Consider the following 26,815-nt stretch of genomic DNA (forward strand, 5'->3'; position numbering starts at 1 on the left):
CCAGTGGTTCAGTTTTATAATGGCCATTTTCATACTAAACTTTTATACATACATACCCCTTCTTGGCCATTAAAAACATATCTATTTATTTTTTCCCACAGTTTGATCCTTCCAGATAGTATCAGCGTGACTTGCTGAAGTCTGGATATAACAAATCATCCCCATACAATCAAGCTCAACGACTGATTTGGCTGCTGCTCTGAATGCAGCAGTGTCTCTTTCCAAGAAGCCTAAAATGACAAGCCTGTGATGCCTGGAGGTCTGTGGAGTACTCAGGGTGAACCTTGCTGTCAGCAGTTCCATTGAAAACTTCTGCTGTTCCCTCTGACGATCAATTAAACTTAATGATATCAGCCTGAAAATCACAAGGAATTATCTGTTGTGGGGAAAGAAGTCAGCAGTATGAATTTGAAAGATGTGTGAGCGTCCTTTCATATTGAACAGACGGGGAACAGTATCCGACAGTAATACTCCAAGCTGTCAGGATGTGCTTTACCTGCTATAATGGAGCTGGATTTAAGACAAATATGATAAAATAGCGATTTATATTTAGCCTATAAATGAATGAGCATACTTTCTTCCAAAAGTCCATAATATTCAAAATGAAAAGTCTCTCACAAATATAATATTTTTTATGGATAGAAATAACAGTAGCCTAGTTGGTTGTGTTAATAAAGACATAAAAACACAAACATATGTGCTGTTGTCCCAGTTTAAAAATATAACTAGACAGTCATGAAATTTGGATTTCACTTCTACAACACAACATCTTCAGATAAAACGTTGCTTTTTGGACATTTTATGATTTTTAGCCTACTTGCTTGCATCAATTAATATCAGTATCATTGTGATAGCTCTAACAACATAAAAAGAAAACATTTAAGACAGAGGAGTAGTTAGACGTTACACACTTAGATAAAACTTTCCAAAGTTTTACTTTAAAATAAAAATACTAGAAGGCAATAAACACTCACAACAACAAACCACTCACCGAGTTACTTACATTTTGAGGGTTGGGGGTTTTGCAATTAACCCTCCTGTATGTAAAACCAGCGTTAGGCCAGCAGAGAGCCCCATTTTGACTGTAAAACGCTCCCAAACAATAAACTATTACAAGAAGATAAACTTTAGAGCTTCATGCTTCAGTATTTTTAAGAAAGCTTCGTTTCGCCCATCAATAATTCATCCTTCAACCACTTTTTGTGTCTCACATTTACGAATCGCGTTTTCCCTCCGAGCAATTCTGTCTTATCGCGGCTGCCGTCGCTCCTCGATGATTGGTCGCAGGGAAAATATGGCGCCGTCAGCGTAATTGTGAAAACATCACGAAGAAAACTTAAATCTAGTGTTTCGCAGGGCAGAGTGTGTTTGACGCGTTTAAATGTAAAATACGCCGTGTTGCAGTTGTAATTTCGCCGCCCGTAATGTCCAAAGTTAGCCATGGGAGTTTAGCTACATTAGCTACGTCGGCTTGCTAACAAACCTGCTAGCATACAGTAACATCTAGCATTTAAACAGAGGGCTGTCAACTCCAAACGGTAAGGCTCCACTTATTAGCACGGACTGTTCGTTTAGCCTGTGTTGTTTAGGTTGTGGCTAGCGCTAATGTTACCCGCCTACTGCACACTTTGACATTTACACGCCAGATCCTACCGTGCCATCTTTAATTGTCTTGTTTTGCACAAGACAGTCCAAAATAGTCAATTCACAATGATGAAGGATAAAGAAAGCCAGCAAATGAACGTAATCATTCAAATGTAGCAGGTCGTCCAGCTCTATCCTACTATATGAAAAGACAGAGACACAGCTGTACACATAACAAGGGGCTCAACTGTCTTGTCTTCTTCAATCACCAATAACAGTGTTACATAATCATTAAGACATTTACTAACTATCCTAAGTTTAGCCATCCGAATTAACTTCCTGTACATGTATTTATTAAAACTTTTCATACTTTCCAGACCACAACATGCCTGCCTTCCGGCAAGTGGGAGAGAAGCAGCTTCCTAACCCTGTCCTGTGTATGGCATGGTCTCCTAAAAGGGATCTTATTGCTCTGGCCAACACAACTGGAGAGGTAGGTTTGAAATCCTTTATTAATTCCTGACACATGTCTTGGTATCATGTATAGCTTTGTAATTGTATGGTTGATGTTTGACCATAGTTGCTGCTACACCGCTTGGCTAGTTTCCAGCGTGTTTGGAGCTTACCACCCAGTGAGTGCACTGGGAAAGAGATCACTGCACTTGCCTGGCGACCTGATGGCAAAAGTAAGGAATGACTACATCTTTCTCTTGATAGTTGTCTACTTGTTGATGGAAGCATGAAGCTGTTTATACATTTTATCCTCCTTTTTACTCCCCAGTATTGGCCTTCAGCCTTGGAGACACCAAGCAGGTGGTCCTGTGTGGTGTTGAGAAAGCAGAGATCCTCCACGTCTTTCCAATGCAGCACCCTGTGACCTGCATGCATTGGATGGAGGTGACAGAGGAGAACAGGTATGTGTGAGGCTCATGGATCAAATCAGTGGCACAAAGGATGTCTGACTTTCAAGAATAATGTGGATGTTTGCTCTTTTAATGTGTTGCAGTGCCCTCAGCTCTTTCTACAACTCAGAGGATGAATCCAAACTTTTTCTTCCCAAATTACCAACACTGCCCAAGAGGTAACATCAACATCCATTACACATCAGGTTATAAGACAGCAACTCCTGGGTTGATTGAATAACATTAGCTAAAACTGTTGTTTTTCCCCAGCTACAGCACAACTTCAAAAATCTTCAGGTGAGGCAGTATTTTAATGCATAACTCATTAGTCTGATATCAGTTGACTACTGTATGTTTTGCTTGAGATAGCAGCCATGATCTATCTGTGTTACAGTGAGGAAAAGTCTGACGAGATAATGAATCTCCTGGGAGAAGTCAGGTAAATGAGGCCTCTTCAGTCTGCGACTTTTTAATCCATGCTACTTTTTAAGTTAAAGCTGTGAATGATTACATCACCCATTTTGTTTCCATTCAGGCTGAATGTACTTGTTCTTGGAGGAGATGCTGGCTTTGTGGAGCTTTATGCCTACGGGATGTACAAGATTGCCACTTTAACAGGGGTAAGGTTCTTTCCTTTATTTGTATGATTTGTCAGTTATATCTTCTAAAAGAGTTAATAAATCAACTGATATATTTGTCACTGAAAAAATATTTTCACCAAAAATTCCACTCAAACCTACTACAGAGGTTTTTAAAACGGTCTCAATCTAATGCTAAAGTCTCTACATGACCTACAGAAGCAAATGAGACCATCAGCAAACCCCTTGTCCAAAAAAGTCCAATATTAAGCCTCTGAAGAATTCAGCAACACATTTAATGATTATTTTCTTGTAATGACACTACAGGTATCAGGAACCTGTCGCAGCCTGAGTTTGTCCAGTGACCTTAAGTCTTTGTCCGTCATCACAGAAGTCAGGTCTGCTGACAACAACCCTGAGATCTGCTACATTCAGGTGAGATGGATGATTTGGATTCATTTACCAGTTCTTTTAAATCTGCGTTTTCTTTATTTGCTAATTTAATTGTCCATCTTTGTCTTCCAGTTAGACACAGGGTTGTTATCAGACTGTCTGTCTGAGGTAACCAGGATGGCACGCAAGTTCACCCACATCTCCACCCTGCTGCAGTACCTGCACCTCTCGCTCACATGTATGTGTGAAGCCTGGGAGGACATCCTCATGCAGATGGATCTCAGACTCACTAAGTTTGTTCAGGTCAGTAGTCGTGTGGTCTGTAGTATAAATTGGCTGAAATTAGAGCGAACAGTAAATTGTTTATTTCTGCTCTTCGTAGGAAAAAAACACAAACACTCAAGTTCAAGATGAGTTTCTGGAGCTCTTGCTGTGGGGACAATCAAGGTAGGAAAACATTTTTGTTGTGAGTGTTCGCTCATTATCATGTTGCAATGTTTGGTGTGTCCTGTAGATGGAGTCAGAATATCTTGGGTTAATTAATCTCATTTTTCTTCCTATTGGCTCTTTGCTTTCATGCAGTCCTGAACTGCAGGCTCTTCTCATGAACCAGCTGACTGTTAAGGTGAGAGTAAGAGTGGTGTGAATGCTCCTTTTTATGTGTACTTCAGATAAGATTTCCTGACACTGGCAAACACATCTTGTTTGATTGTTTGTTGTCTGTATATTATATTTTCATCACAGGGCTTAAAGAAGCTCGGACAGTCCATTGAGTCCTCCTACTCCAGCATCCAGAAGCTGGTGATCAGCCACCTGCAGAGGTATTTTCAGCCTTTCACTTCTCATCACTTCTCCTTCACCTGGTACCTGAGATCTTTCAGTTCAAATCTCTCCCTCTGTTTCTCTATGGCTACAGTGGCTCTGAGGCTCTGTTGTATCACCTCAGCGAGGTGAAAGGCATGTGCCTGTGGAAGCAGAAGTTCGAGCCCCTTGGTCTGGATTCAGCAGCTATAGAAGGTACAGCGCCTGTAACCTGCATTATTAATAAAACATCAGATATTGAATCAACAACATCAACAGGTGTGTTTTATGTTTTCAGGTGCCATCACAGCAGTGGGTTCATTCTCTCTGAAAGCCAATGAACTTCTGCAGTGAGTGATTCATTTTTTGAGTAATTAACTTCTTGTCTATCAACAATTATGAAGTTTTTTGTGTAAATTGTATATCTGCTGTTATTTTGTCATTCAGGGTGATTGACAAGAGTATGAAGAACTTTAAGGCCTTTTTTCGGTGGTTGTATGTAGGTAAGAATAAAGATTACAAAGCAAAGAATAAAGTTTAAATTAAAGTATAAAGTTTTAAAGTTTGCTTTTATTCACAATGACTGTTTTTTTTTCTTTACAGCTATGCTAAGGATGTGTGAGGAGCATGTACCTCCAGAACTCAACAAGGTTAGTTATCAAAGGTGCTGTTAGACATTTGTTTCTAGACAAGTGTTCCTGAAATGAACACTTTCATTTTCATAGAATTTTAACATGTTTGGTTAATCCCTTAGATGACTCAGAAGGACATTGCCTTTGTTGCTGACTTCCTGTCTGAGCACTTCAGTGAGGTGAGATCAGTGTAATGACTCGGCAATAATGGTGAATACATTTTCAACATATTTATAGCTGTTCACAGACTGCTCTCTCTCACAGAATGAAGAACTCTTTGATCGTAAAGGGAAGTACTTCAACGTAGAACGAGTTGGTCAGGTAGGTGGTTTTGACTTGCATACCTTCAGGTGTTTTTGAATGGAGCTGCTGTCTTACAACAGTTTTGGTTTCTCTTTTATCTTGACATTTACAGTACCTTAAGGATGAGGATGAGGACCTTGTGTCTCCGCCCAACACTAAGGGGAACCAGTGGCTGAAGTTTTTACAGGAGAGCACGCACCTGAAGGGTGAATTATGATCTTGACTTTATAAGTGCAGAAAATTTGCTAATAATAATTACTGTCTTTATAACTTTGTTTTTCAAAATGAGGTAAAAGGTTAGCTTGGCACCACCACAACTAACAGATAAAATGTTTGACATGTTTATCTAGAGAGCCCTTTGCTGTTTCCTTCATATCCCCAAAAGTCTTTGCACTTCGTCAAGAGGATGATGGAGAGCGTGATCGAGCAGTGTCTACAGAAACCTGCAGTGAGTTTTGTGTGCTGAGTATATTCAAAGTATTTAGCCACAAATGTCAGCGACCCTCACACACAAAGTCTGGATATGTAGCTTTAAGATAAACCTGAAGAACAGGAACAATATTGCCCATTCTGTGTAGATCGAAAGCCCTTCTGCTGCATTTTTACACAACAATAGTGTTACCACAATACAGCTTTTTTGGCTAAAATACAGTAATGTGTTTGGTAATACTCCTTTGATTAATTCATTTTAATAATCAATTGAACAGACTTTACAAACACACATTTCAGGTGTTTTTTTGTGAAATTTTTACTTATTCTTTCATTTTACACGTTGCTTATTTATGGTTTATCTATGTGTGCGCAGGAAGTGATTGGAAAGTCTGTAAAACAGGCTGTCTTTTTGCCCCTGTACACCGTGCCAGAGAGGTATGATTTTATGTCTCTGTAAGTAATCTGTAATATTTTCAAATATTACTAAATTATTGTAATTAAAGTTGTTTTTATTTGATCTTGTCCATTGTCTTTCCAGCTCTGAAAACACTCCACGACTTTTTGAACTTCCATCTTTGTACGTAAAACACAAACATCATAATGGTTTGCACTGAGAGACGGGGGGTTTGTATGAATGATATTTGTTTTTTGTGCTACAGGTGGAATGACAAGAAAGCCAAAATGCACTATGTTTTGTTCTGCATGCCAGAGGTTTCACCCAGCAAACTCTACCTATTACGCAAAGGAACAGACCCAAACAGGTTTGTGTGATTGTTGGTGTATGTGTGAGTTTCTTTGTGTGTTTAAGCTGTATTTGTAACCGTAATTGTTGTTTTCACACAGACACATCCCCAACAGCGTCATGTCCATTGACCTCAGCCACCATCTTGACAACACAGACGATGATAATGCTACAGCCCAGTAAGTCCCTCTCATGTCATTCCTAGTAATTAATTTTGTTGAATGAACATAAATGCAAGTGAAGGTATTTCTACCATAACTCAGCATAAATTTCTTTTCTAGACCTAATTATGTATACAGCTGCCTGGATGCCCGTTTCTATGACGATGAAATGCTAACTGTGGTCTTGCAAGGATCAGAAGAAGAGAACAGAAGGCGTGTCCTGGCTCAGCTTCCTCTAGCTTCAGCCCTGAGCTGTGAGACTGAATTCAATTGGGAGACTAACCTGAGGTGTGTGTGTGTGTATTATTAGACACATCTACCTTTCATGATAATTATTTTCACTGGTATAAACCAGGCTGTTGAACAAAAAAACTAAAAGTAATTTATTTAATTTGATTTGTAACGCAGGTTGGACCAGCAGAGTGGTGCCATCCCGTGCCAAGAACTAGTGTTGGGGAATCAGTGGCGAGAACTGGAAAGCATGAAGGCCCAGTTTGTTGCTGTCAATGGAATCCGCAAAGTGGCCTGTGTGGTATGTTAAAGTTATATCTAACACCTCCCACTATAATAAATATATGGGGAGTTTTCGTTTTAGTGCAGTATTTCTATGTTTGCTCGAGGGATCAATAAGATCCATTTTTGGTGTTCTCACTTTCCTCTGCCAGCGGGGAGCATGCCAGTGAATGACTGTAATGGACTGTTTTCTAACATTAACCTTTTCATTCCTGGCAGCTAAGTGCCAATCTGAGGCACATTCGCGTTTTTGAGATGGATGTGGAGGATGAAGATGACGAGGGAGCAGACTCGCAGAACGCCAGCGCTGACCAGGATGGCCTCGACACCTCTATGACGAGCCAGGGGCCGGGGGAGGATGGTGTGGAGGCTGAAGATGAAGGCGGAGAGCAGAAGGGGGCAGTGTTCCAAAAAACTGAGGAGCATCTGGAGTCAGAGGAGGCCCTTGAACTCTCTTAAGACTGAGACACTGAAACAAGTGACTTAAAAAATACACCTTAGCTCCACCTTTAGGCTTGTTGCAAAGCATTTTTTTTAACACATTTGGAAACATGTGTAATGTTTGTACATGAAAATAAACATGTTTGTGCTCATATTTGTTTGAGTTGTTTTTTTTTCTTATTATTGTAGCGTAGATTTAATAATTGATAGTTTTTGTCATCATGCCTTTCACTTTGTTTTCCTTTAGAGATGACTTGGACTGGCACTGCGTCCCTTGAGGCCAATAAATATATATTTAACAAAAAAATGTATAGTTGAATAAAAAATAATTAATAAATAATCGAATAATTTTTGAGCCAGCCAAATGTTACATGTGCAAATACGACATTTATTTTGAAAAAATTACGTTAAACGCTTTTGTACGAGGCTAGTTATTTGTGCACGTGAAAATAGGTGTTGGTTACGTGCTCGCTCCCGACGCTGTACGCGGTGACGTCTGCTATCCGCCGCCTGTTGGTCTTTCACAGTTGGTGACGAGTATTATGAAAATGGCCTCGACCCTGCCCGTGAGCACGGTGAACTGGAGAAGATGACGATGTTGAGCTTTTTAAGTCGGTCGAACACCAAAGTGTCTTCTTTAAACACGGAGATAAAAGTGAAGTAAGCGAAAAGAAATAGGCTGTCGGCGGAGGAAGGACTGAAAAAATACCACAGACCACCGCATATTTTCGTTGGGCTGAGGAGAGCCGCTATGGAGGATATCAACTCAAATATCAACGCGGACTTGGAGGTGCGGAAGCTCCAGGACTTGGTGAAGAAGCTAGAACAGCAAAACGAACAGCTCCGGAGTCGGTCCACGATGTTGTCCTCGTCCGGAGCGATGTCAGGGAACCACAGACCCCTCAGCGACGGATACGAGTCGTCGCTGTCAGCCGGGATGGCAGCCGGTCTGGCCGGCTTCCCTGGGGTGGGGTTCGTCGGAACGGGTCGCTACAGTGGGCTGCTGGAGAATAACCGCTGTTTGAGCCCCAGACTGTCTTACGACGGTATCAGCTTCAGGAGGCCGTATGAATATGAGGGGGCAACGGCTGCTTCTGCTTCTGTGTCGAGTATGAACTCACTTTATTCAGACACAACCGGGGGTTTCACAGATGAAGGGGAAACATCGATCCTGGACGAAGTGGAGATCTTAGATCTGGAAGACATGGACTGTCTACACGAAGACGAGGACAGCTGGTGAGTGACAGGCTTGTCTTGGGAGGTATCTCGCCTTTTACAGCCGTGTCTGTGTCTCCAGCACTGTGGGGCACAGCTGCTCCGCACATTAGCCACCACGACAGAAACGTCTGGCATAAACAATCTTAGTAGCTTCAGTGAAATCTGAAGTCATATGTGCTTGAAGGAGTCTCGTTGTGGATCGCTGACTGAGGGATGTTGTTGTTTGGCAAGTCATGTGGGCGATGCCAAGCCCCTTCTCGGACTCTGTGATCACAGTAGACATGCTTTGTCATACAATCAATACTAAATCTCTGTCTATTATTATCTCTTCCTCCCTTCCTGTCTGCATTTGTTTCTGATCAGCAGGCCTCTGAGGCTCTCAGCTGTCACAGGACCCTCCAGTCCCTGATCATCTGTTGAACCGTTTTCATGTTGTGATGTGGCAGATTGCTTGGCCTGTCATGACAGTGGTGGCAGGAGATCAGTGTGTGCAGCTAAAGTGAAAGTTGTTTTCCTGTTACCAGCAGCCATGTGGGAGAGGTAGCCATGGTTATATTCCTCCTCTGAATTCCCTTTCGCACCAACTGTTGGCACACAGCCACAAGTTTTCTGCAGCACCAAGTGAGGAGGCAAGAGATCTGAAATAGGACTTCTGTCTCATCGTGTCGGAATAAACGCTGTGTCAGTGTCCAAAAGCTGATCACGAGCGGGGCTTACAAACACTGGGTATTTATAACATAAAAGGGTCATGTTGACATGGATGACCCTTTGGCATCATGTTGGTTTGCTTATAATCAGAAACAGCCTGACAGCCAACACTCCTGCTCTTAATCCTGTCCTGATACATTGTGATAATATTATTTCCTCCAGCGCTGAGCAGTTATGGTGTTTCAGGGTTAGGTGGCTTTGCATAGGCACTCTTTAGAAGTGTAATCCCTGAAACTCTGGTGTAAGATTGGATTTGCGCAGCTCTCTAAATCTCGCCTCTCATCCCAACTCAAGGAAAATCCCTCGATGAGGCAGAGTTACACACTGAGAGGAATCTTCATCACACGGGTATCTGACATGAGGACTTGGTGAAAGGGTTCACAGACAGTCTATTAGGATTAAAGGGACACTGTGTAGTTTTGGAGAAGAAATTCCTACACAGAATTTTAATATTTACACTTTTAATAAGGTAGTAATACAAACAGAAATATGTATTTTTTCCATAACTGAATAAACAAGCTGTTCTCAGAGGAAAATAAGGTCCCCACAACACTGTGTGACGCTAGAAAGGTGTACAACAGTATGAAGTATGCTGTCTTTTAAGGTCAGTTTGTTTATGAAAACAAGAAAGTTTATGTAGGTATAAAGAATAATTTCTTTCTAATTAAAATGTCTTCCCCAAAACTACATAGTGGACCTTTTAGGTTATCAAAATACCAGAATTTAAAACTTTGATACAATACTAGTATTAAAAAATTATACTTGATGCCTCTTTTGATACATGACAAAAAAAAAAAAAAAACTGTATGCCCACAAAATAGAATAACGTTTTCTTTTTTTATTGACCTGCTCGTAAAGAAAAGGTCACTGAACATAATTGTAAATATGTTAAAGGAGCTCTATGTAACAATTAAAATATATTAGTCACTTTCGTGTTGTGCATATATGAGCTGATTGTAACGTGAAATGAGACCTTCCCCATCTCTCTCGGTCACCTAGCCTGTAGATAATTTTTTTAAGTTGTTTTAATGTTGCTGGACTGCTGATTTCTGTATTTTCCGTGACGGTCCAAAGGTTATCGAGTGCCTTGTCTCAGTGCCTCTCTTTGCCCCGCTAACAGAGAGCAACAGTAGCTAACGTTAGTTTAGAAATGGAGTGCGCTAATGTAAAATAACGAACATTTTCCAGCGCAACACTGGATTTTCCAGTTCCACAGAACCCCTTTAATACTATCGAAAATGGTTTTAAACAGATTGCATCAAAGGAGTACTTAAGTATTGATACTTTTGACAACCTTAATTAGGACAGACTAGATATGAAATGATGGGCCGTCTTCAGAAGATGGTGCTTGTTATCTCTCTTGTCAGGAAGGGTTTGTTTGATTGGCATCTCCTATGATCATGACACTGTAATAAGCAACATTAGGGCGTAGCTCCTGATACAACTTAATGACAGCTACTGAAACTACTCCAAATGTAGATCATATTTGGTTGAACGCCAGCTCACAGCAGAGTCTTCCCTCGTTTGCTTGCAGCAGTGCCAGCCTCTGAGCCTTTTGACATCGGACCACTTTCAGACATTGCTCGCTCATGCTCGGCAGAGCCACTCTCGTTATGCCCTGGCTGTTTGTCTGCCCTCTGGATCAGATTGATATCTGGGATTACGGTGTAGTGCCAGGCTCTCGCCAGCTCCTGTCATAGACTCCTGTAATCCCTGAATTAGCATCAGACTGGATTTGAAATTCTGCCTTCTCCTCCTGCGGTGCTACTGCCTATCAATATCTGCTTGTCACACTCCTCCAAACGGCATGTGGACATGACAGATATCATTGTTTCAGAGTTTGGAAGGTCATGTATGAAGTGTTTGGTCTCTTAGGGGTAGATTTACTATGTGCTGCAGTGAATGTGAATGACTGCCTTTGTGTTGATAAACAGTGAAAATGTGCAGTCCCAGATTTCAGCTTGTATTTCTCTACACTAGTCCTCCTTGTCTGTAATGTTTCTGCATTCATCATGAAAGGCTTCTTGTATCGCTGCAACAGAGCTGACAGCTGCTGACTCCGATTTCACCACAGAGTGGAATCTCTTCTCTTCTCTTCTCTTCTCTTCTCTTCTCTTCTCTTCTCTTCTCTTCTCTTCTCTCCTCTCCTCTCCTCCTCCTACGTCTTCTTCTTCTTCTTCTTCCGACAAACCGACAAATTATCGGCCAGTGGCAGTATTAAATGGGTTTGACGGTCCAATCAATACAGCTGACTGAGCACTGAACCCAGTGACTTTTTCCAAACAATTTGGGCTAAGTGACAGTGTTCCATTCTTAAAGTTTGCTGCAGTAGGAGCGGAAAGTTGCATCGTCATCATTGCCAACACTGGTCTGTGCTAAATGAACACATGCAACATGTAAACTGTAAGATTCAAGATTTTAGTGACAAGTCTTAAAGATATCTACAAGTCACTACTACGTACATTTTAAACTGATGGTGTCTATTTAGCAGCATCTTAAATAATTGATGGACTCTGATAGTTTAAATGTTTAAGTATGATAAAGATCTGAATTAAAACAAATAGTAATTTTCAGTGTCAGCAAGCTCTGTCTGTCATTGGCACTGCAGCTTTTGATGAGAAAACTCTGTCCAAGCACTTTTATCCCCTCAATCTCATTTCCTGAGAGCTGCTGGGTCACATCACATATGAGGCATGAGCTGTCAGTCATGGTCGGTCATCATTAGAGAGAGATGACATGACAGTGTACGTATATGTTTGTATTGCTTTTACAGAACATGCAGTTCACCAAGTCTAATTGTGTATTCTGTTGTTGTTTTTCCAGGCTGTACGAGGCCAAACTCAACAGTCCCCTGCAGAAAACCTTGAGTCCCATCGTGTGGTGCCGCCAAGCTCTTGACAACCCCAGTCCTGAGATGGAATCGGCCAAGCGTTCCCTCATCCACAGACTGGACCTCACCCTGTCAGGTAAATAACCTCAGCTAACGTGAAACATGTAGTCTAAGCAGCAGCAGCAGCAGCAGTAGTAGTAGTAGTGGTAGATACAGTAACAACATCGGTGACACACTTCATTAATCCCTCTTTAAGCGGTTAGCTAGAAAATAGCACCCTGGCTTTAAGAGGGATTCACTGTCTTGCCAATGAAACGTAAGCAGGACAAAATCTTCACTGAGACAAAGATTTTTTTTTGTTGTTTCCATAATATTATTCATTAAAGGCATTCAGACACACGGCTTTACAGAGACATAGAAATGCATTAAATGAGACATTAAGACATTCAGAAAATGTTTAGATTGCATTTAAAAGAAAACAAAATCAAAAGTAAGCAAATAAGAAGTTACAGATTAATAAGAAGTTATGAATCTACTAAAGCTGTTCATCTTTATCATAAAAGTTGTTCCACATCACTTTGCATCTATTGTAGTCAGGTCAGAGTCTGACAACAATAAAACAATGTAGTTCCTTAATCCTGACAAGGACAAAGTCATATCAGTTTGACACAATTTACATGTCAAGGTTAGGGTTGCAACGGTATGAGATTGTCATGATATTACATCTCAGATAATATCATGGTTTCATGGTATATGATATTATACAATTGTTATTATTATTATTATCAGTTACAAAGACCCTACAAAGACAGGGTTTTTTTCCAATTGAACCACTGATTTTTTATTATTTCACAACGTATTATGTTCTGACGTAGACATAAACTTTAAATGTGTATATTTTTAATAACATTAATGGAATAATTCAGTCCCGTAAATAAGCAAATTTACATCGACTGATAACCATTTTTTACACCACAGTTCACCTCAAAACTAGTATACTGATGCAACAAGGCACAGAAACATGGTAAAACAGCAGTGATTTTTCTAATGCTGTGCCGTTAGTGAATGCTCTGCAAGACTTTTAACCAGAATAACAACATTATTTGAAGGAAAAATTGTAAATGATTGTCATATAAATAGCAAATAAAGAATTTTTGTTCCAGAGTAGAGCTTGTGTTTAAATGCAGGCTAGACTAGAGGGGGCCATACATGTTATTATTATTCTTCTTACAAAGAACTTTAATTTATGGGACTGAGCTTCTGTAATAATCGTACTATTTCCATTTATTGATTTTTGAAGCACACATAACACACAATAAATGGCTCTGTGTTATTCTCACTTATTTCTCCAAATACCTTTACTGCTAGTAGACACAATTACAAACAAAGCACAAGCACATGTATTATTAATCAGAAAGGTTCCCTCATGTGGTTCATCTTCCCTTATTCTAAAGAGAAAATGGCAGAGGCTTTTGTTTTATGACCCGGCAGAGGGTTTGTGAGAATGTGTTTGTGTGTACGTTTTGCTAGTCTCTTCTTCTTTTGATATGGGATTGAATGTGCTGCAAGTGATTGTCAAAGCCATGACATCATCAGGTGTTTGAGGTGCTGATAGTGTAAAGGGGATTCAGTTCCTTTGTTGTTGATCCTTTGTAGAGATGTGTGTGAAAAATAATGCCTAATTTATACCCTCGCCAAGGGGTATGCAAAATATTAATCATTTTCTGCCATATGATTGCACCTAGGTGCTTAGAGCATGTAGAGTATTTATTTATTTATATTACATCTGTCTGGTGAATTACTTTATTTAAAAGTTGTTCATGATTGCATTCAGTATAAATCAAACAAACATTATTTAGTGATTTCATCTATAACACTCTATCTAGTCTGTAGTTTTATGCTCTGTCTGTGTCTGTCATCTGAGCTATGGCTGCCACTAATTATAGTCAGTCCCTCAGTGAGGACGACCGGCCTCAAACCCTCGCAGCTAAACTGAGCCGGGCCATTTCCATTTTGACAGTGGTATGCCCATGTGACAGATCATGTTGAGCAATAGGCCACTGAAGGTTGTTCACTGTGATCTTCTCAGCTCTGTTGCGCAACAATCTGAACAGCACCTGGACGCACAGCCACCTCCTCACCCATGGATACTGAGATATGTTGATAACGGCTGCTAAATGAGTGCAGACCTTGAGCTTTTTTTTTTTTTTTTATCTCCCACAGTTCACAGGTCAGATTATTTATGAGCATCTAAACAGGGAAAAAGTACACAGATTCTAGTATGATTCATCTCATTGAAGTCAGGAAACCTGCACGGCAACTTTCATCAAAACACACCAGGATTAATCGCTTTCTCTTTTCCCTTTATTGTGATCACTAGGGGCCGTTTCCTTCCTCAGAGATTAGGCTTATTTCTCAGGCAAAACACTCCAAATTGGGTTTTAGGAGCCTGCGTGAAAAGGACCATTAGTGAGAAAAGCACACTATATTTCTAGCAGCTGACTAATACTACACACAACTAGCCACTTGAGTGGGGTGATAGTGGTGATATCATCACTGTAGGTGTGGAAGGGGGGATAACGTCATCCTGCTGGAGCCTGAAAATATCCCCTCTGTCACTGATACAATCCACCCCTCTGCTTTCATTTCTGTCCTCAGTTAGCACTGATGTTGTCACCACTTCCACAAAGACAGAACAACAAAGATATTCTGTGGAGTCTTGTGATTTACCTGACATGTAGTTAAAACATTTAAATCAAATAAATGAAAGAAAAAGGTCAGGGCATTAGTAAAGATTTTTTCTTTCTGGCCTCAGCACATCTTAAGCAGTGCATTCTGTGAGCATTTGAGCGAAAGAGAACCTCACCACAGACACACCCTCATGGCTCCCGGCTACTCTCCTTCACACCCGGTCTCTAGCAGGAGCCTGGAAACCCTGTTGCCATGGTGTCAGCTTGAGTTTGTCTCAGAGGAATTGCGAAGAAAAAAAAAATCTTGACTTCACTTGAGGCAGATTGAAGTCAAAGCGTTGACTTCCTTGTATCATGAAGTGTTTGTTTCTGTCTAGATAATACGTCTGCCCTGCTTACATACTCATACAAGGCTTTCATATATGTTCAACTTTACAGTGTCAGTGTTGACCCAAGCCTTTTGTCTGTGCACACCCTGTAAAAATCATAACCCCACATGACGTGCCTCAGTTACGTAAGTATCAACAGGGAGGAGACGGTAGTGCGCTGACTGTACTCGTCTTCTTCATGTCGGACAATCCTGATAAAAAGTCACAGCATGTGCTGCCGGAGCTGAACACTTTTTCCATGGTGCTGCTCTGACAGCTGTGCTGCGCTGTTGATTCAGTGCACATACAGGACCCTGGAGGTCTCAACCACAGTCACATAGCTGACCTGCCCTTATCCTGCTCATTAAAGCTTTGTCTTTTCTCAAACCTCAGTACACTCAGTTCCTCTCCTTGTTGCATGTCTCTACCAGTTTTAGCCCTGCTCTACTTTCTGGTATTTATCTGTCTCTTTTACAAAAGTTCCTCTGTTTGCTCTTCTCTTGTGATATGCAGGCTCTTATATTTTATTTTTTACCTCAATGCCAAACTTTGTCTTCCATTTCATCCTCACCATTTAAGCCCTCCAGGGCTTCATTTTATATCAGGCTCTTGTGTGCTGACTGTTTTGTCTTGGCTTGTGGAAACTACCCCTAAGTTTCCGAGGCTGAAAAGCCAAGACGGAAAATCCTCCAGCACAATTTCATATCACAGTAAATCAATCAAAGCGGGTAGAAAAAACACTTCTTCTCTCTTCTCTGACTTCTTTTCTTGTTTTAGGACATGAGGATTTGAGGACACTCTATTTTGGTTTGGTCCCTGTGCTGCAGATCCCTTTAGATTGGTCTGTGACAATGTGCTGCTAGAGTCGCTGCAACAGGGCATGATGTCATCTAATCATCCCTAAAGTCTTTGACACAGAACTCCAAGCTGGGTTCATATGGGCTGCAGACCTCCACATGACTTTTGTAGTACAGACACAGCTGGTATACTTTGTTGGTCAAGACTAGAGTTTCCTTATGTGATTCCTCTACTTAATAGAGCACATGAGATGATTTGTGTTTGTAAGCACTCACAGAAATGTTCCTGTTTGTCAGTTGTGTGTTCATTCAAATTTTAAGCCACAAGAGCTCACAGTTGAGGTTTTGGATTTGAATGTTGAACTGTTTAAATCTGTTTATTTAACTTTGGGTGTTTTCACATATAATCCTCTTTAAGTGAACCGAACTCAGTCCTCTCTTAAAGTGGACCAGCAGGAAAGCAACTCAGCTCTTTTTGTGTTCACATTCTTAGTTCATTTTAGAGAGGACTCGATTCACTTTCTGGTCCATTTCAGCTCTGATGGGGACTCACTCCTTTTTCTGTTCACACTAGAGTTCCTCTGGAGCTCCTGGAGATCTTTACTGCTTTGGGTTATGTAGTTTGATGGCTGCTGAATACTGGTCTCATCCACACTAGCTGTTCATGTTAACTTTGATTGTATGTTTGCAAGATTGTTTTAGACGACAACAAATATGCCAAGAGGATTGTTTAGTATAAAATATCCAAATATTATTGACTAGATTATGTTGAAAGTATTTTCAAGGGATGTTTACGAATTCAAGCATATTTCCAACCTTGAAAATGATTATTTTAAGCATTTTCCAAAATCTGAAGACTTGGTAGGCCTACAAATCCTGAATTAATAAACATTAACTTCTGTTATTACTTATTTAATGCTAATTTATTGCATTTACCATCATCCTTGATCATTACGAAATCCGGAAAACAAAGCCTTAGGGGTGGGGGGAAATCAATTCTGAGATGCATTCTCTCGATGTCAAACATCAATAATCTGAATTTTAAAACCCAATTGATAATCGTCATATAATCACATGTTAGCCCTTTAATCAAAATCGAATCATGAACTTCCCAGAGAAACCCACCCCTCCAAAGCGTCCATTGTCCAAGTGTGCAGCATCACAGACCGACATGCTGCAGTGTTGTTGACATTCCTCAGCAGCTGATCCATGCAGATGGCAGCAGAGTGGACATGATGGTATTTCTTAAATAATGCAGGAGGACAGAGTGCAGAGCACCAGGAGGAGAGGGAGAAAGTGAAGGGAGGTGGCTGATCTTACCAGGCTCCTTTCCAGTCACCACCCAGCTGTGTAAACACATCCAGCCAGAGAGAGAGAGAGAGAGAGAGAGAGATTGGTAAAGAGTGAACTCTGAGACATTAACCACCCAAACCACCAAAGTACAACAGTGACCAGCAAACTGCCCAGAATCAGATCTCATGACTGAGACAACAGATCTGTAGACTGGAGCCTTTGACTGCTGCTCTCACAGAGAATTGCATTGTGCTCTCTGCGTATGGATTGAATGGCACGCATTGTTAAGTGATTCTCCCGGCTGATGATGCAGGAACTCTATCAGGCCCACACTCAGCATACGCTTTAAGAGACTCGAGCAGACTGCTAGCACACTGTGAAGCTTTCATAAAAGTGTCGGCTATTAGCCGCAGGCTTCGTCAGGGTCTTTTATGGGCTGCAGTATGTATAGATGTAGTATGTCAACAAATAGGGCAAGTGAAACAAGTTTTCAGAGTCGATTCATTCTCATTTTGTATGCTAAGTTTCACATATCATCTTCCACTGACAGGCTGCCTGCACTTACTTTTTATTACACTAATCTGTCATTACTACAAGTTTATTGTAACTTGAGTTACTGTAAGAAATTTAATCATAAACATGATTTGTTTATTTAAATATTCTGTTGTATTTTAAGGGATTGAACTATTGCTCAGTACAGGGCAGTAAAGTCTAGTATCTGGCTTCATACCAATCTTTACAAAGACACACTAGATTTTAAGAGGACCATCTGTGGAAAGACAAATATACTGGAGAAATGATTTGACTGTTTTTTCAGTAACTAATGTAAGGGAAGACTTTTATTTGAGTAACAGCCTTTTCATCTTTTGATGACAGTTTGAACTTCTTACCAGAAAGATATTACAGTGATCCGCAATTAAGTAGAGGTTAAGTAGCATAAATAAAGAAATGATGTGACATTTCACTCTGAAGGACATTTCTACCAGCTGTTTCTGTGCAAAGCTAACTGAACCTCACTTACATATTATTACATATTAATATAATTTAGACTGTTTAACTTAAAGATAGAGTCAGTAGGATTTGTCCAAACTGTTCTAAGATGCACCAGAAAGATAGTTGTTTGTTTAGTCTCATTCCCAGGATGTGAAAGTGACATTTTTGGGTGGTAAAGCATCCCGAGCACAGCAACAGCGTGAGAAAAAACCCCGCAGGGTCTCTGCAGATACGAGACACTAAGAGGCCTATTCTCCCCATTCCAGTCTCTCTCTTTGTCATTTCGTCTCAGTCTTTTCATATTGGGAAGGTGGCGTGCAATGACGCAAAATAAAAAAATAAAGATAATTCCCCTAAGTAACAAGCCTGTTTTGAAAATGTAAGGAGTAGAAAGTAGAGATAATTTGTGTTAAAATGTTGGGAGTAAGTAAAAAGTTGTCACACACAAGTAAAGTACAGATACCTAAAATTATCTACTCAAGTGTAGAAACAAAGTATTTGTACTTTGTTACTTCCCACCTCTGCTACTGATCATAATAAGAGTTAACAATGTGATGCTGAATTATTTGGTTTGGATCTACAGACTATAAAATTATCTATTCTGATGCAGAGTAACACTTTAAAGAATAAACATTACAGTACAGGCCACAAATTGTATAATTACCAAGCCTGTTCTTTTTAAATAATACATAAACATAAAATAATGGATTGTATTACCAAATCTTTGGCCTGACTGATATTTGTTTCTGTTCTGTGACTCTACAGCTAACAAGCGCAGGAGCCTGTATGGAAGCCCCTACAACCAGCAGGGTTATGGAAGTCCGTATAGCACAAACGCAGCCAACAGCCCCTACAGCAGTGGCTTCAACTCCCCCTCCTCAACCCCCAGCAGAGTGCCCATTGTCAGACAGCAGCTAATGCCTGGGAACGCAGGTATGGCTCTCTGTACAGTTCACTAACAGTTACAGAATATAATGTTGTTGTTGAATGTGACTCACTGAAGTGTTCACAAATCATTTCCTCGCCAGTACACCAGCGAAACGCAGCAGCAGAGAGGAATCCTCCGGCGGTGAGCCCGCAGTCATCAGTGGACAGTGAGCTGAGCACGTCAGAGATGGATGAGGACTCAGTGGGCTCCTCCAACACCTACAAACTCAATGATGTCACTGATGTCCAGATACTGGCACGCATGCAGGAAGAGAGTATGTACCTGTACCAGTAGTTCCCTTCAGGTTTCAGCTTGTTTCAGAGTGTGTTGTAACTGTGTGTCCATGTTTGTTAGGTTTGAGACAAGACTACGCTGCAACAGCATCCAGGCGGAGCTCAGGTTCATCCTGCCATTCGTTAAGGCGCAGTACCTTCAGCGACCAGGAGTTAGACGCGCACAGTCTGGAGGACGAAGAGGAGGCGGTGCACCCGGCCTTCCACCTGCCCTCCAGCCGCTTCAGCCCCTCCCCTCGACACTCTCCCCGTGCTTCCCCCAGGAATTCGCCCCGCTCTCGTTCCCCCGCCCGCTCTATCGACTACAGCCACAGCCGCGGCTCGCCTCAGCCCATCATCAGCCGCCTGCAGCAGCCTCGCCACTCGCTGCAGGGCCACGGGCACGACATGCAGACCAACGTGGTGAAGAACGAAGGTAAGTGGAGGACATCAGTGTGATTCTGGACACTGTGATTCAGTCATTTTGCCTGAGCTAACTCTCTGCTATCGTTGCTGTTGCAGAAAAGCTGCGTCGCAGTCTTCCCAACCTCACGCGCTCTTCAGCGGCAACGGCACAGGCCCCAGAACCTGTCAAGAACAGCCGTAGCTGCGAGTCCAACCTGCAAGTGCCAAACGGCGGCTCTCCTCGACACCAGAACCAGTCTGCTAGTGAGTATTGTGACAGAGACGTACATAAACAACAGGTCATATTCTTATCTCAATCCATTTTACTGCAGACACACACAAAACCTCCAAAGTTGTAAATGAACCTTTACACTGCAGTAGATTCATCACTGATATCACTGTGTTGTCTGCTGACATATATTAATATTTGTTTGTGCTCTCTAAGTATACCAAACATTCAGAAACATGACAGGCTGTGTATTCTCCTGTTCGTCACTGTGCAAATGGGAATTCTGTTAATCCTTCTGGCTGCACCTACAGCACGGAGGACTGTGCTGCTTTGTACTGCCATGGCTTTGGTGTTTGGGGGATCCTCTTCTTTGTCTTTGATCATTTGCAGTTGTAATATCTTTTTTTCCACACGCATCCTTCCTCTCACTTCAAAGAAACACACCCATCCATTCCGCAGAATCGAGAGCATGGTGCCGGCAACACTGAGAATCCAGGGCGACTCCTGCGATCAGCGACACTAACATTGTTTTACATTTCGTTTCCGAGGGTTTTACGTTCTTTAAGAGCTCAGAATCCCACCTCTGTGGGCTAAGAGTATCCATTTGATGTAATCCTGTAATGGGAGATAAAGGTAATGGTGTTGTCCTTAATCCAGAAAAGAGTAATCCCTCTGTGTCACTAGAGGCAGAGAGCACAGGGGTCATAGGGCAGGTTTCAGCTGGTTAAACATGTACTGACTGCCTTCATCCTGTCTTAACCAGCCCTCTGAGTGGCAGGTGTTCATGTGGCCTGAGCCTTTACATTACAGCAGATTTTACTGCTGCATTAATATGTATACTTTGGCTTATAGAGAAAGGTTTACTGTCTTGATAGTTGTATGTTTTCTGTCTGAGCTTTGGCTGCACTGGGCATGTGAGACACCTGATTTTCTGCCTCTCTCACCGACTTCTCTTAAAGCATGTGTAACCAAAACCAGCCTCAATCTCTCTGTCTGTGCTGAGACTGGTTAGATGGGCTGTTGAAGCTGACCGTGGCACTGACACTTTGCTCTGACAGCCTGCTGCTGCGCCACTTGAATGAAGCTGGGACAAGCTATGAATGTTTGGCTGTAGGGCCCCCTAGTGGCCTCAAACTGCACTTCAGGCTTCTGTGGCTTTCTCTGCCTCCACGGCCCTTTTTTCCCTCCAGTAATGCTGTGAATCTCAGGCAGAATGAAGTCTGAAATGTCCCTGTTTTCCAGCAGCAGCTCAGCTCCCGAGATACTCCACCCCTTCTCGCTCCTCCCCGAAGCCCAAACAGCACCTCCAAAGCCCAACTGCCCTGCGAGGTAACAGCCTGCTCCTAAACCAGCTGGAGGCTGTGAGGTCGATCGCACCACAGACATGTGCACAGTTTATGACTTACTAGTGTCAGCTGCCTGTGTACTGAAGACTACTGATGCAGAGTGTAAATGATAATGTAGCAGTATTGTATTGAGCTGAGGTTGGTGCAGTGAAGAACTAGTTGCCAGCTTGACATTTCAAACTGTGAGGTAACTGAGGGGCAGGTTTAGCCAGTTTTTTTTTTTTTAAAAGAACGAGGTGAAGTAGAGGGTGGTTGTTGGCAGCGATGAGCTTGAGTTGACTCACATAGGGTTGCCACCATACTGAAAGGATTTAATGTTAGCACTTTAAAGGCAGAACGGATCTGCACAAGGACGGTGTCGAGTTTCTGTAATAATTGGTTCAGAAAAATGTCAAAACAGTGATTGTGTGCTGTTGCTGGTCCATGGTTCGCGATCAGAGTCGCATGACTCTCTGGCTACATGAAAAGAAAAGTTCCATTCAGCTGTTCATCTTCGGCGGCCATCTTAACTTGGATTCAGTTACATGCATTATTAGCAGTTAGCATAACTTTCTACATTCACATTGTTGTATTTTCATATCTGTGTACATGAAGTACAACTTCAGTTATATTGACTCCCTTGACTCAATACACATTTCTAATGTAAGTAGCCAACTCTGCTCCGAAGTGAGCATTAAGTTTTCATAACAGTCTTCAACCATGTAAACTGTGAATCACTGTAAATCACTTTTACACCATGTCACGCAGTGATGCGAGCTGCTTATTTACCTGTGTAGGATAGTAACTGCAACCTTTAGCAACAACGTTTCCCTCCAGACAATCTGTACTGTTAGGCAAATTATTTGGTTAAGCGTGACAGTCCTAGTGGTCACACTGACAGGATTTGCAACAGAGGAGTGACTACACTTAATATTGCACTGTACATTATGGGTAGAATATATGAAATATTTAATTCCAAAATTAAATGTCCCATATTTAAAAAAAACAAAAAAAAAACAAAAAACTACATTATATCAACATTCATTTTTTGTCTAAAGTGAAAAATGTTCACATTTTATTCACTGTTACCTGTTTATAAAGTACACCTAGCTTTAACAAAACTACATAAGCTACATAACTTTTATAACTGCAGACTGTCTTTCAACTCCCTCACTGCCCCATCACCAGTACACAAGTACATTTACTCGTGTACTGTTCTTAAGTACAATTTCGAAGTAGTTGTACTTTACTTGAGTTTTTCCATTTTCTGTTACTTTTTATGTGCAGTCCACTACATTTTGGAGGCAAAAATTGTACTTTTTACTCCACTCCATTTTTTGATAACTTTAGTTACCAGTTACTTAGCAAATGCATGCTGCTTCAGAGCTAAATTAGTCAAAGATATTTATCTATATTTAACAGCAATCGGATATATTTGTTTTTAAAAGGATGACTTTTGAGTACCTTTTTAACACTGCCCATCATCACTATCCACTGCTACACATCACCTCAAGGGGTCACTTGCCACATTCAGTTAATCAGTTTAAGAAAACACACAGACAGTAAGAGACACCTCACTGAAGCCCATCCTCAGCAGCAGCAGCAGCAGCAGCAGCAGCAGCAGCTTCCTCCCAGCTCTGAATTAAGGCCTGTCTGTCTCTGTTGTCTTCGTCTTTGTCTAGTCCCACTCTCCTGTTGCTTTGGAGAAGAAGGTGATTTCAGTGAGTATTCACTGAGGGTTTCCACCTTTTTTAAATATTGTGATTGTGGTTCCACGCCGTGGTCGTATTGATGTCGTGCTAATGATATGTGCTTTAGGTTTTCACTAGAATATGTGTGTATCACCTCATTCTGTCAGTGCATCTAGACTCATAGAAAGCAGCTGAGTTGATTAGCCTTTTTGTTTATTTTTGATGTTTTTGAATGTAGTTGCTTTTGTTTTTGGTTTCTAAACTTGCATCATAACAGGTTTGACTTCATTCGTGATAAATGTGGTTAACAAAGACCCAAATATGTTTCTGTGTTTGATAGATGTTTTGTTTTAAAAGGTATGTTAACTGGCATAATATGATATCTATCTCACACCATTGTGCTCTTGATCATAACTTCATTGTTAAACTAGTGTCAGACTCAAACCTAACAAAGCATTTTATATACAAAGACACAATCCAGTTGTACCTGACTAAAGTCCTGCTCTGCCTGTCTCCAGTCCCCTCTCCCAGTAAGCTGCGGACTCCAGCCACCCCGTCCCCACTGGCCTTGCGGCAGCCGGTAAAGGCCACATCCAACCCCAATTCTGCCACCTCCACGCCCACCCGCTCCCTGGCTCCTCCACGCAGCGGCCTGCCCCGCCCCAGTGCTTCTTCTTCTGCAGGAGGGGGGATCCCTCTGCCTCGCAGCAAACTAGCCCAACCTGTGCGCAGGTGTGTACACCATACACATACACACACCGGCCTCATGAATAAATTACTGTAGACAGAATTTAACTATCATTTTTTTGTCTCAGATCTCTTCCTGCTCCTCGGTCCTACAGCGGCACAGGTGAGAACTGGAGAGAAGGTTGTTACTGAGACGGGCCAGCAGGGGGCTCTCCAATCAAACGATCAACACAAGGAGGCAGACATTAAAACATGGCACTTTATCTACCTAGATACCTTTTACAGTGAAGAGAGAGACTATGTCCCTAAAATATATAAAATTGAGAATTTAAAAAAAAGAAAAAAGGAGAAGACAGTGTCCACATCGTATCAAAGAGGACCTCGCATCGTGTTCCTCTGTGGGCTCCGGCTCTGGAGGGGTCAGGCATGTAGTGCAGACTGCCCAGAAAATGCCAAAGAAACCAGCCCGACTCCAGCTCGGCCAGCAGAGGACACGTCACCTGCCTTGGTTTGCCTGCAGTCATCTTTCAGACTGTCCGTATCACTTCATTGCCCGGCTTTCCTCCCACTCCTCTCCCCCTGTTCTTTTCTCCTCCTCCCTCAGGTTGAAATGTCTCCACACATTTCTCTCTTTATGCTTCTGTGTTTAACAGACGTAGGTGAGCGATCTCTATGATGATGCTGTGCAGGTGAAAATGTCCCATAACATTAGAGAATTGTGGATTTCTTGCAACAGTGAAAGCACCTCTGTGTGGGTATGACTTTTAAGAATCTTTCCTCTTGTAAAATCAGCCAGAATGTATGCACAAGTTTGTTTTGGAAATTATTTATTCAAATTATTTATGAAATGTATGTCCAAACAGTCCATATCAGTATTTTCTTTGAAGATTTCAATTCTTTAAAATGTACATTTTGAACCTCAACTGCGAGCTAACTCTCCAAAGCCTTTTATTGTTTTAAAAAGGGACAAATCAGGACTTGTGAGAAACCTGGGTGATCGATGACGCCTCGGCCAAAGCCTCGGTTCTGATTTGTGCCACAGTTTGCCAAGATTTTACTTTTCCATTCAAGTGCTTGGTCAGTTTAACATTAGGTCTGAGTTATATCTGACGTCTTAACAAACGTATCTATTGGAAAAGAAAACCTGAACCCAAAAACATATTTTGTCCCCATTCAGCCAATGAAACCAAGGAAACTTTGAAGTTTTTTCAATAAATTCCCATAACAGATTTCTGACAGTGTATATCATTCATGCCATGAAAAAAAGGAAAATGTCTTGAAAAAGATGACAAGATGAATAAGTTTTGCTGGCTTTTACCTCTCGTGCTATGAAAAGAATCAGTGTGCCAGTGTTAGGGAAGTTGTTCTGATCATTGGTGTGGTGGGTGTTATGAAACTAGTGCCTATAATTTAAAGTTTCACTTGAGTTTGAACATCTTGCTTTGTTTGTTCGTTTATCATTTTGTGCCAGTTTCTGCTTTTGCCAATATTCTTTGCCATTTTGCATCTCTGCTTGGTTGATTTGCTTGCCTTTTTTGTTTGTTTTTTTTTGTAATTGAATCAATACATTTATAATTACTTTTAAAAAAAAAATGTTTAAAATGCGCCTTCATATTTATATCTAATTACTCATTCTGTAAATGAAACTATTTATTAAAGAGAGAGGTGCCTCTGTCTGAGCTCAGATTCAGTGGGAAGCTACAACGAATGTTGCAAATAGACATACCAACCACACCTTTTGTGTGAAAGTTTTTGTTATTGAACTTTTTTTTATATCCACAAACATGACATTCAGTTTCCCTGTGTAAATTCACATTTCAAATAAAAGCAGAAAAGTTGTTCTCTCTTTTGCATTTTTGTGGATCCTCAGCATATTTTACAAGGTTCGTACGGGTGCTTGAAATCCTTTAAAAAACACACAATTTTAATGTGGTGTTTTCAAGGTTTGAAAGCCGCTTGGATTTTGGATACAATGCATGAATCTGTTTGAAACTGTAACTGCATCACTATCGTAATATCTGTTTTATATTGTCTCAGCCATGTTATATAGGATGCCAAGTCTAAAACTTGACAATGCTTGAAAAGTGCTTGAAATTGGCGATGGAAAAGGTGAAGGAATCCTGATTTTTCAAACAAGACAACAAAAGATATCAGTACTTTCTATACAACAATAACAACAAAAGATTAAAGTAACCACTAAGTATGGCTAAAAGATTGATCAAAATATTAAAGAAATCATAATATTGGCAAGTACAATATCCAGGAGCTGCAATCATGTTGATAAAGGTAAAATGTGTCACGATATACCATCATAAATGAAGCACTGTGGGACTAAAGAGATGCCCCAGCCCCCAAAATCAGTCTCCAGATGTAAGGGAACATACTTGTTTGGTACAGAGTCCAACAAAAATCACATAATTTTTCAGTGAAGATTAAATGGACAAATTACCATCCCGACTCATCTCATCTGTCAAAATAATCACAATCAAAACAAACATTGTTCAGTCTTTCAACAAAGCAAGTTAGAGCTGTAATCATTCTGCAGGTCATTTGATTTTTGTCCAAATTGTGTGTGCTGAACATCTGAGCAGAAAACTTTGATTTTATGTGCCCTGGCTCAAACTAAGCCTTAACAGTTTTTTTTAAACAGCTTTCTTGGCAGAATATCGACACTTGAAAAACATCAAAGGTGCATCGATGTGAACCATTTCATCAAAAAGCCACATCCAAATCTGTTAGGGTCAATTATTTTATTGTTGTGTATTTGCATAAATGACAACACTGGGAGGCTGAGACTTAATACAAATGAAAAAGATGTTAAGTCTCATCTATGCTGGGACATTCAACCTGGATTTCAGTAATGAAATGCATGTTGAGCAGAATTAGCTGCTTCAGTATA

At 41.0% G+C, this 26,815-nt stretch overlaps 2 protein-coding genes across 6 annotated transcripts; both read left to right on the forward strand.

Moving 5' to 3' along the window:
• The first annotated feature begins 1,276 nt into the window (after positions 1-1,276).
• Positions 1,277-7,634, forward strand: anapc4 (anaphase promoting complex subunit 4). 2 transcript variants are annotated; one of them, XM_073476404.1, is made up of 28 exons: positions 1,277-1,538; positions 1,962-2,077; positions 2,165-2,270; positions 2,366-2,498; positions 2,591-2,665; positions 2,757-2,783; positions 2,881-2,925; positions 3,022-3,106; positions 3,392-3,499; positions 3,590-3,760; positions 3,840-3,904; positions 4,040-4,082; positions 4,202-4,278; positions 4,374-4,474; positions 4,557-4,608; positions 4,706-4,761; positions 4,862-4,908; positions 5,013-5,069; positions 5,155-5,211; positions 5,306-5,399; positions 5,544-5,641; positions 5,999-6,078; positions 6,164-6,202; positions 6,285-6,386; positions 6,469-6,546; positions 6,649-6,816; positions 6,937-7,060; positions 7,261-7,634. In XM_073476404.1, the coding sequence occupies exons 2-28, from the start codon at positions 1,970-1,972 to the stop codon at positions 7,498-7,500; spliced, it is 2,436 nt and encodes an 811-aa protein (XP_073332505.1). In that variant the 5' UTR covers positions 1,277-1,538; positions 1,962-1,969; the 3' UTR covers positions 7,501-7,634. The 2 variants fall into 2 exon arrangements, with proteins under 2 accessions (XP_073332505.1, XP_073332506.1); XM_073476405.1 differs by having other exon boundaries at positions 1,450-1,538; positions 5,999-6,060.
• Positions 7,635-8,007: 373 nt separating this feature from the next.
• slain2 (SLAIN motif family, member 2) lies at positions 8,008-25,757 on the forward strand. Of its 4 annotated transcripts, XM_073476810.1 has the most exons (11): positions 8,008-8,718; positions 12,232-12,374; positions 19,145-19,312; positions 19,408-19,581; positions 19,662-20,015; positions 20,102-20,248; positions 21,459-21,542; positions 23,221-23,259; positions 23,748-23,961; positions 24,045-24,079; positions 24,570-25,757. In XM_073476810.1, the coding sequence occupies exons 1-11, from the start codon at positions 8,234-8,236 to the stop codon at positions 24,590-24,592; spliced, it is 1,866 nt and encodes a 621-aa protein (XP_073332911.1). In that variant the 5' UTR covers positions 8,008-8,233; the 3' UTR covers positions 24,593-25,757. The 4 variants fall into 4 exon arrangements, with proteins under 4 accessions (XP_073332911.1, XP_073332910.1, XP_073332912.1 ...); XM_073476809.1 differs by lacking the exon at positions 24,570-25,757 and having other exon boundaries at positions 8,155-8,718; positions 21,456-21,542; positions 24,045-24,208; XM_073476811.1 differs by lacking the exons at positions 23,221-23,259; positions 24,570-25,757 and having other exon boundaries at positions 8,155-8,718; positions 21,456-21,542; positions 24,045-24,208.
• Positions 25,758-26,815: the final 1,058 nt, after the last annotated feature.

The sequence above is a fragment of the Pagrus major genome, chromosome 11 (assembly GCF_040436345.1).
Source record: "Pagrus major chromosome 11, Pma_NU_1.0".
Classification (NCBI taxonomy): domain Eukaryota; kingdom Metazoa; phylum Chordata; class Actinopteri; order Spariformes; family Sparidae; genus Pagrus; species Pagrus major.

What these genes read in the sequence shown, in the direction of transcription:
- anapc4 (XM_073476404.1), top strand. Translation starts at nt 1,970, where the DNA reads ATGCCTGCCTTCCGGCAAGTGGGAGAGAAGCAGCTTCCTAACCCTGTC. An exon ending in TTGCTGTGGGGACAATCAAG is followed by an intron (nt 3,905 to 4,039) that starts GTAGGAAAACAT and finishes GCTTTCATGCAG; the next exon opens with TCCTGAACTGCAGGCTCTTC. An exon ending in AAAGGAACAGACCCAAACAG is followed by an intron (nt 6,387 to 6,468) that starts GTTTGTGTGATT and finishes GTTTTCACACAG; the next exon opens with ACACATCCCCAACAGCGTCA.
- slain2 (XM_073476809.1), top strand. Translation starts at nt 8,234, where the DNA reads ATGGAGGATATCAACTCAAATATCAACGCGGACTTGGAGGTGCGGAAG. An exon ending in ACACCAGAACCAGTCTGCTA is followed by an intron (nt 20,249 to 21,455) that starts GTGAGTATTGTG and finishes CCTGTTTTCCAG; the next exon opens with CAGCAGCTCAGCTCCCGAGA. An exon ending in TGGAGAAGAAGGTGATTTCA is followed by an intron (nt 23,260 to 23,747) that starts GTGAGTATTCAC and finishes GCCTGTCTCCAG; the next exon opens with TCCCCTCTCCCAGTAAGCTG.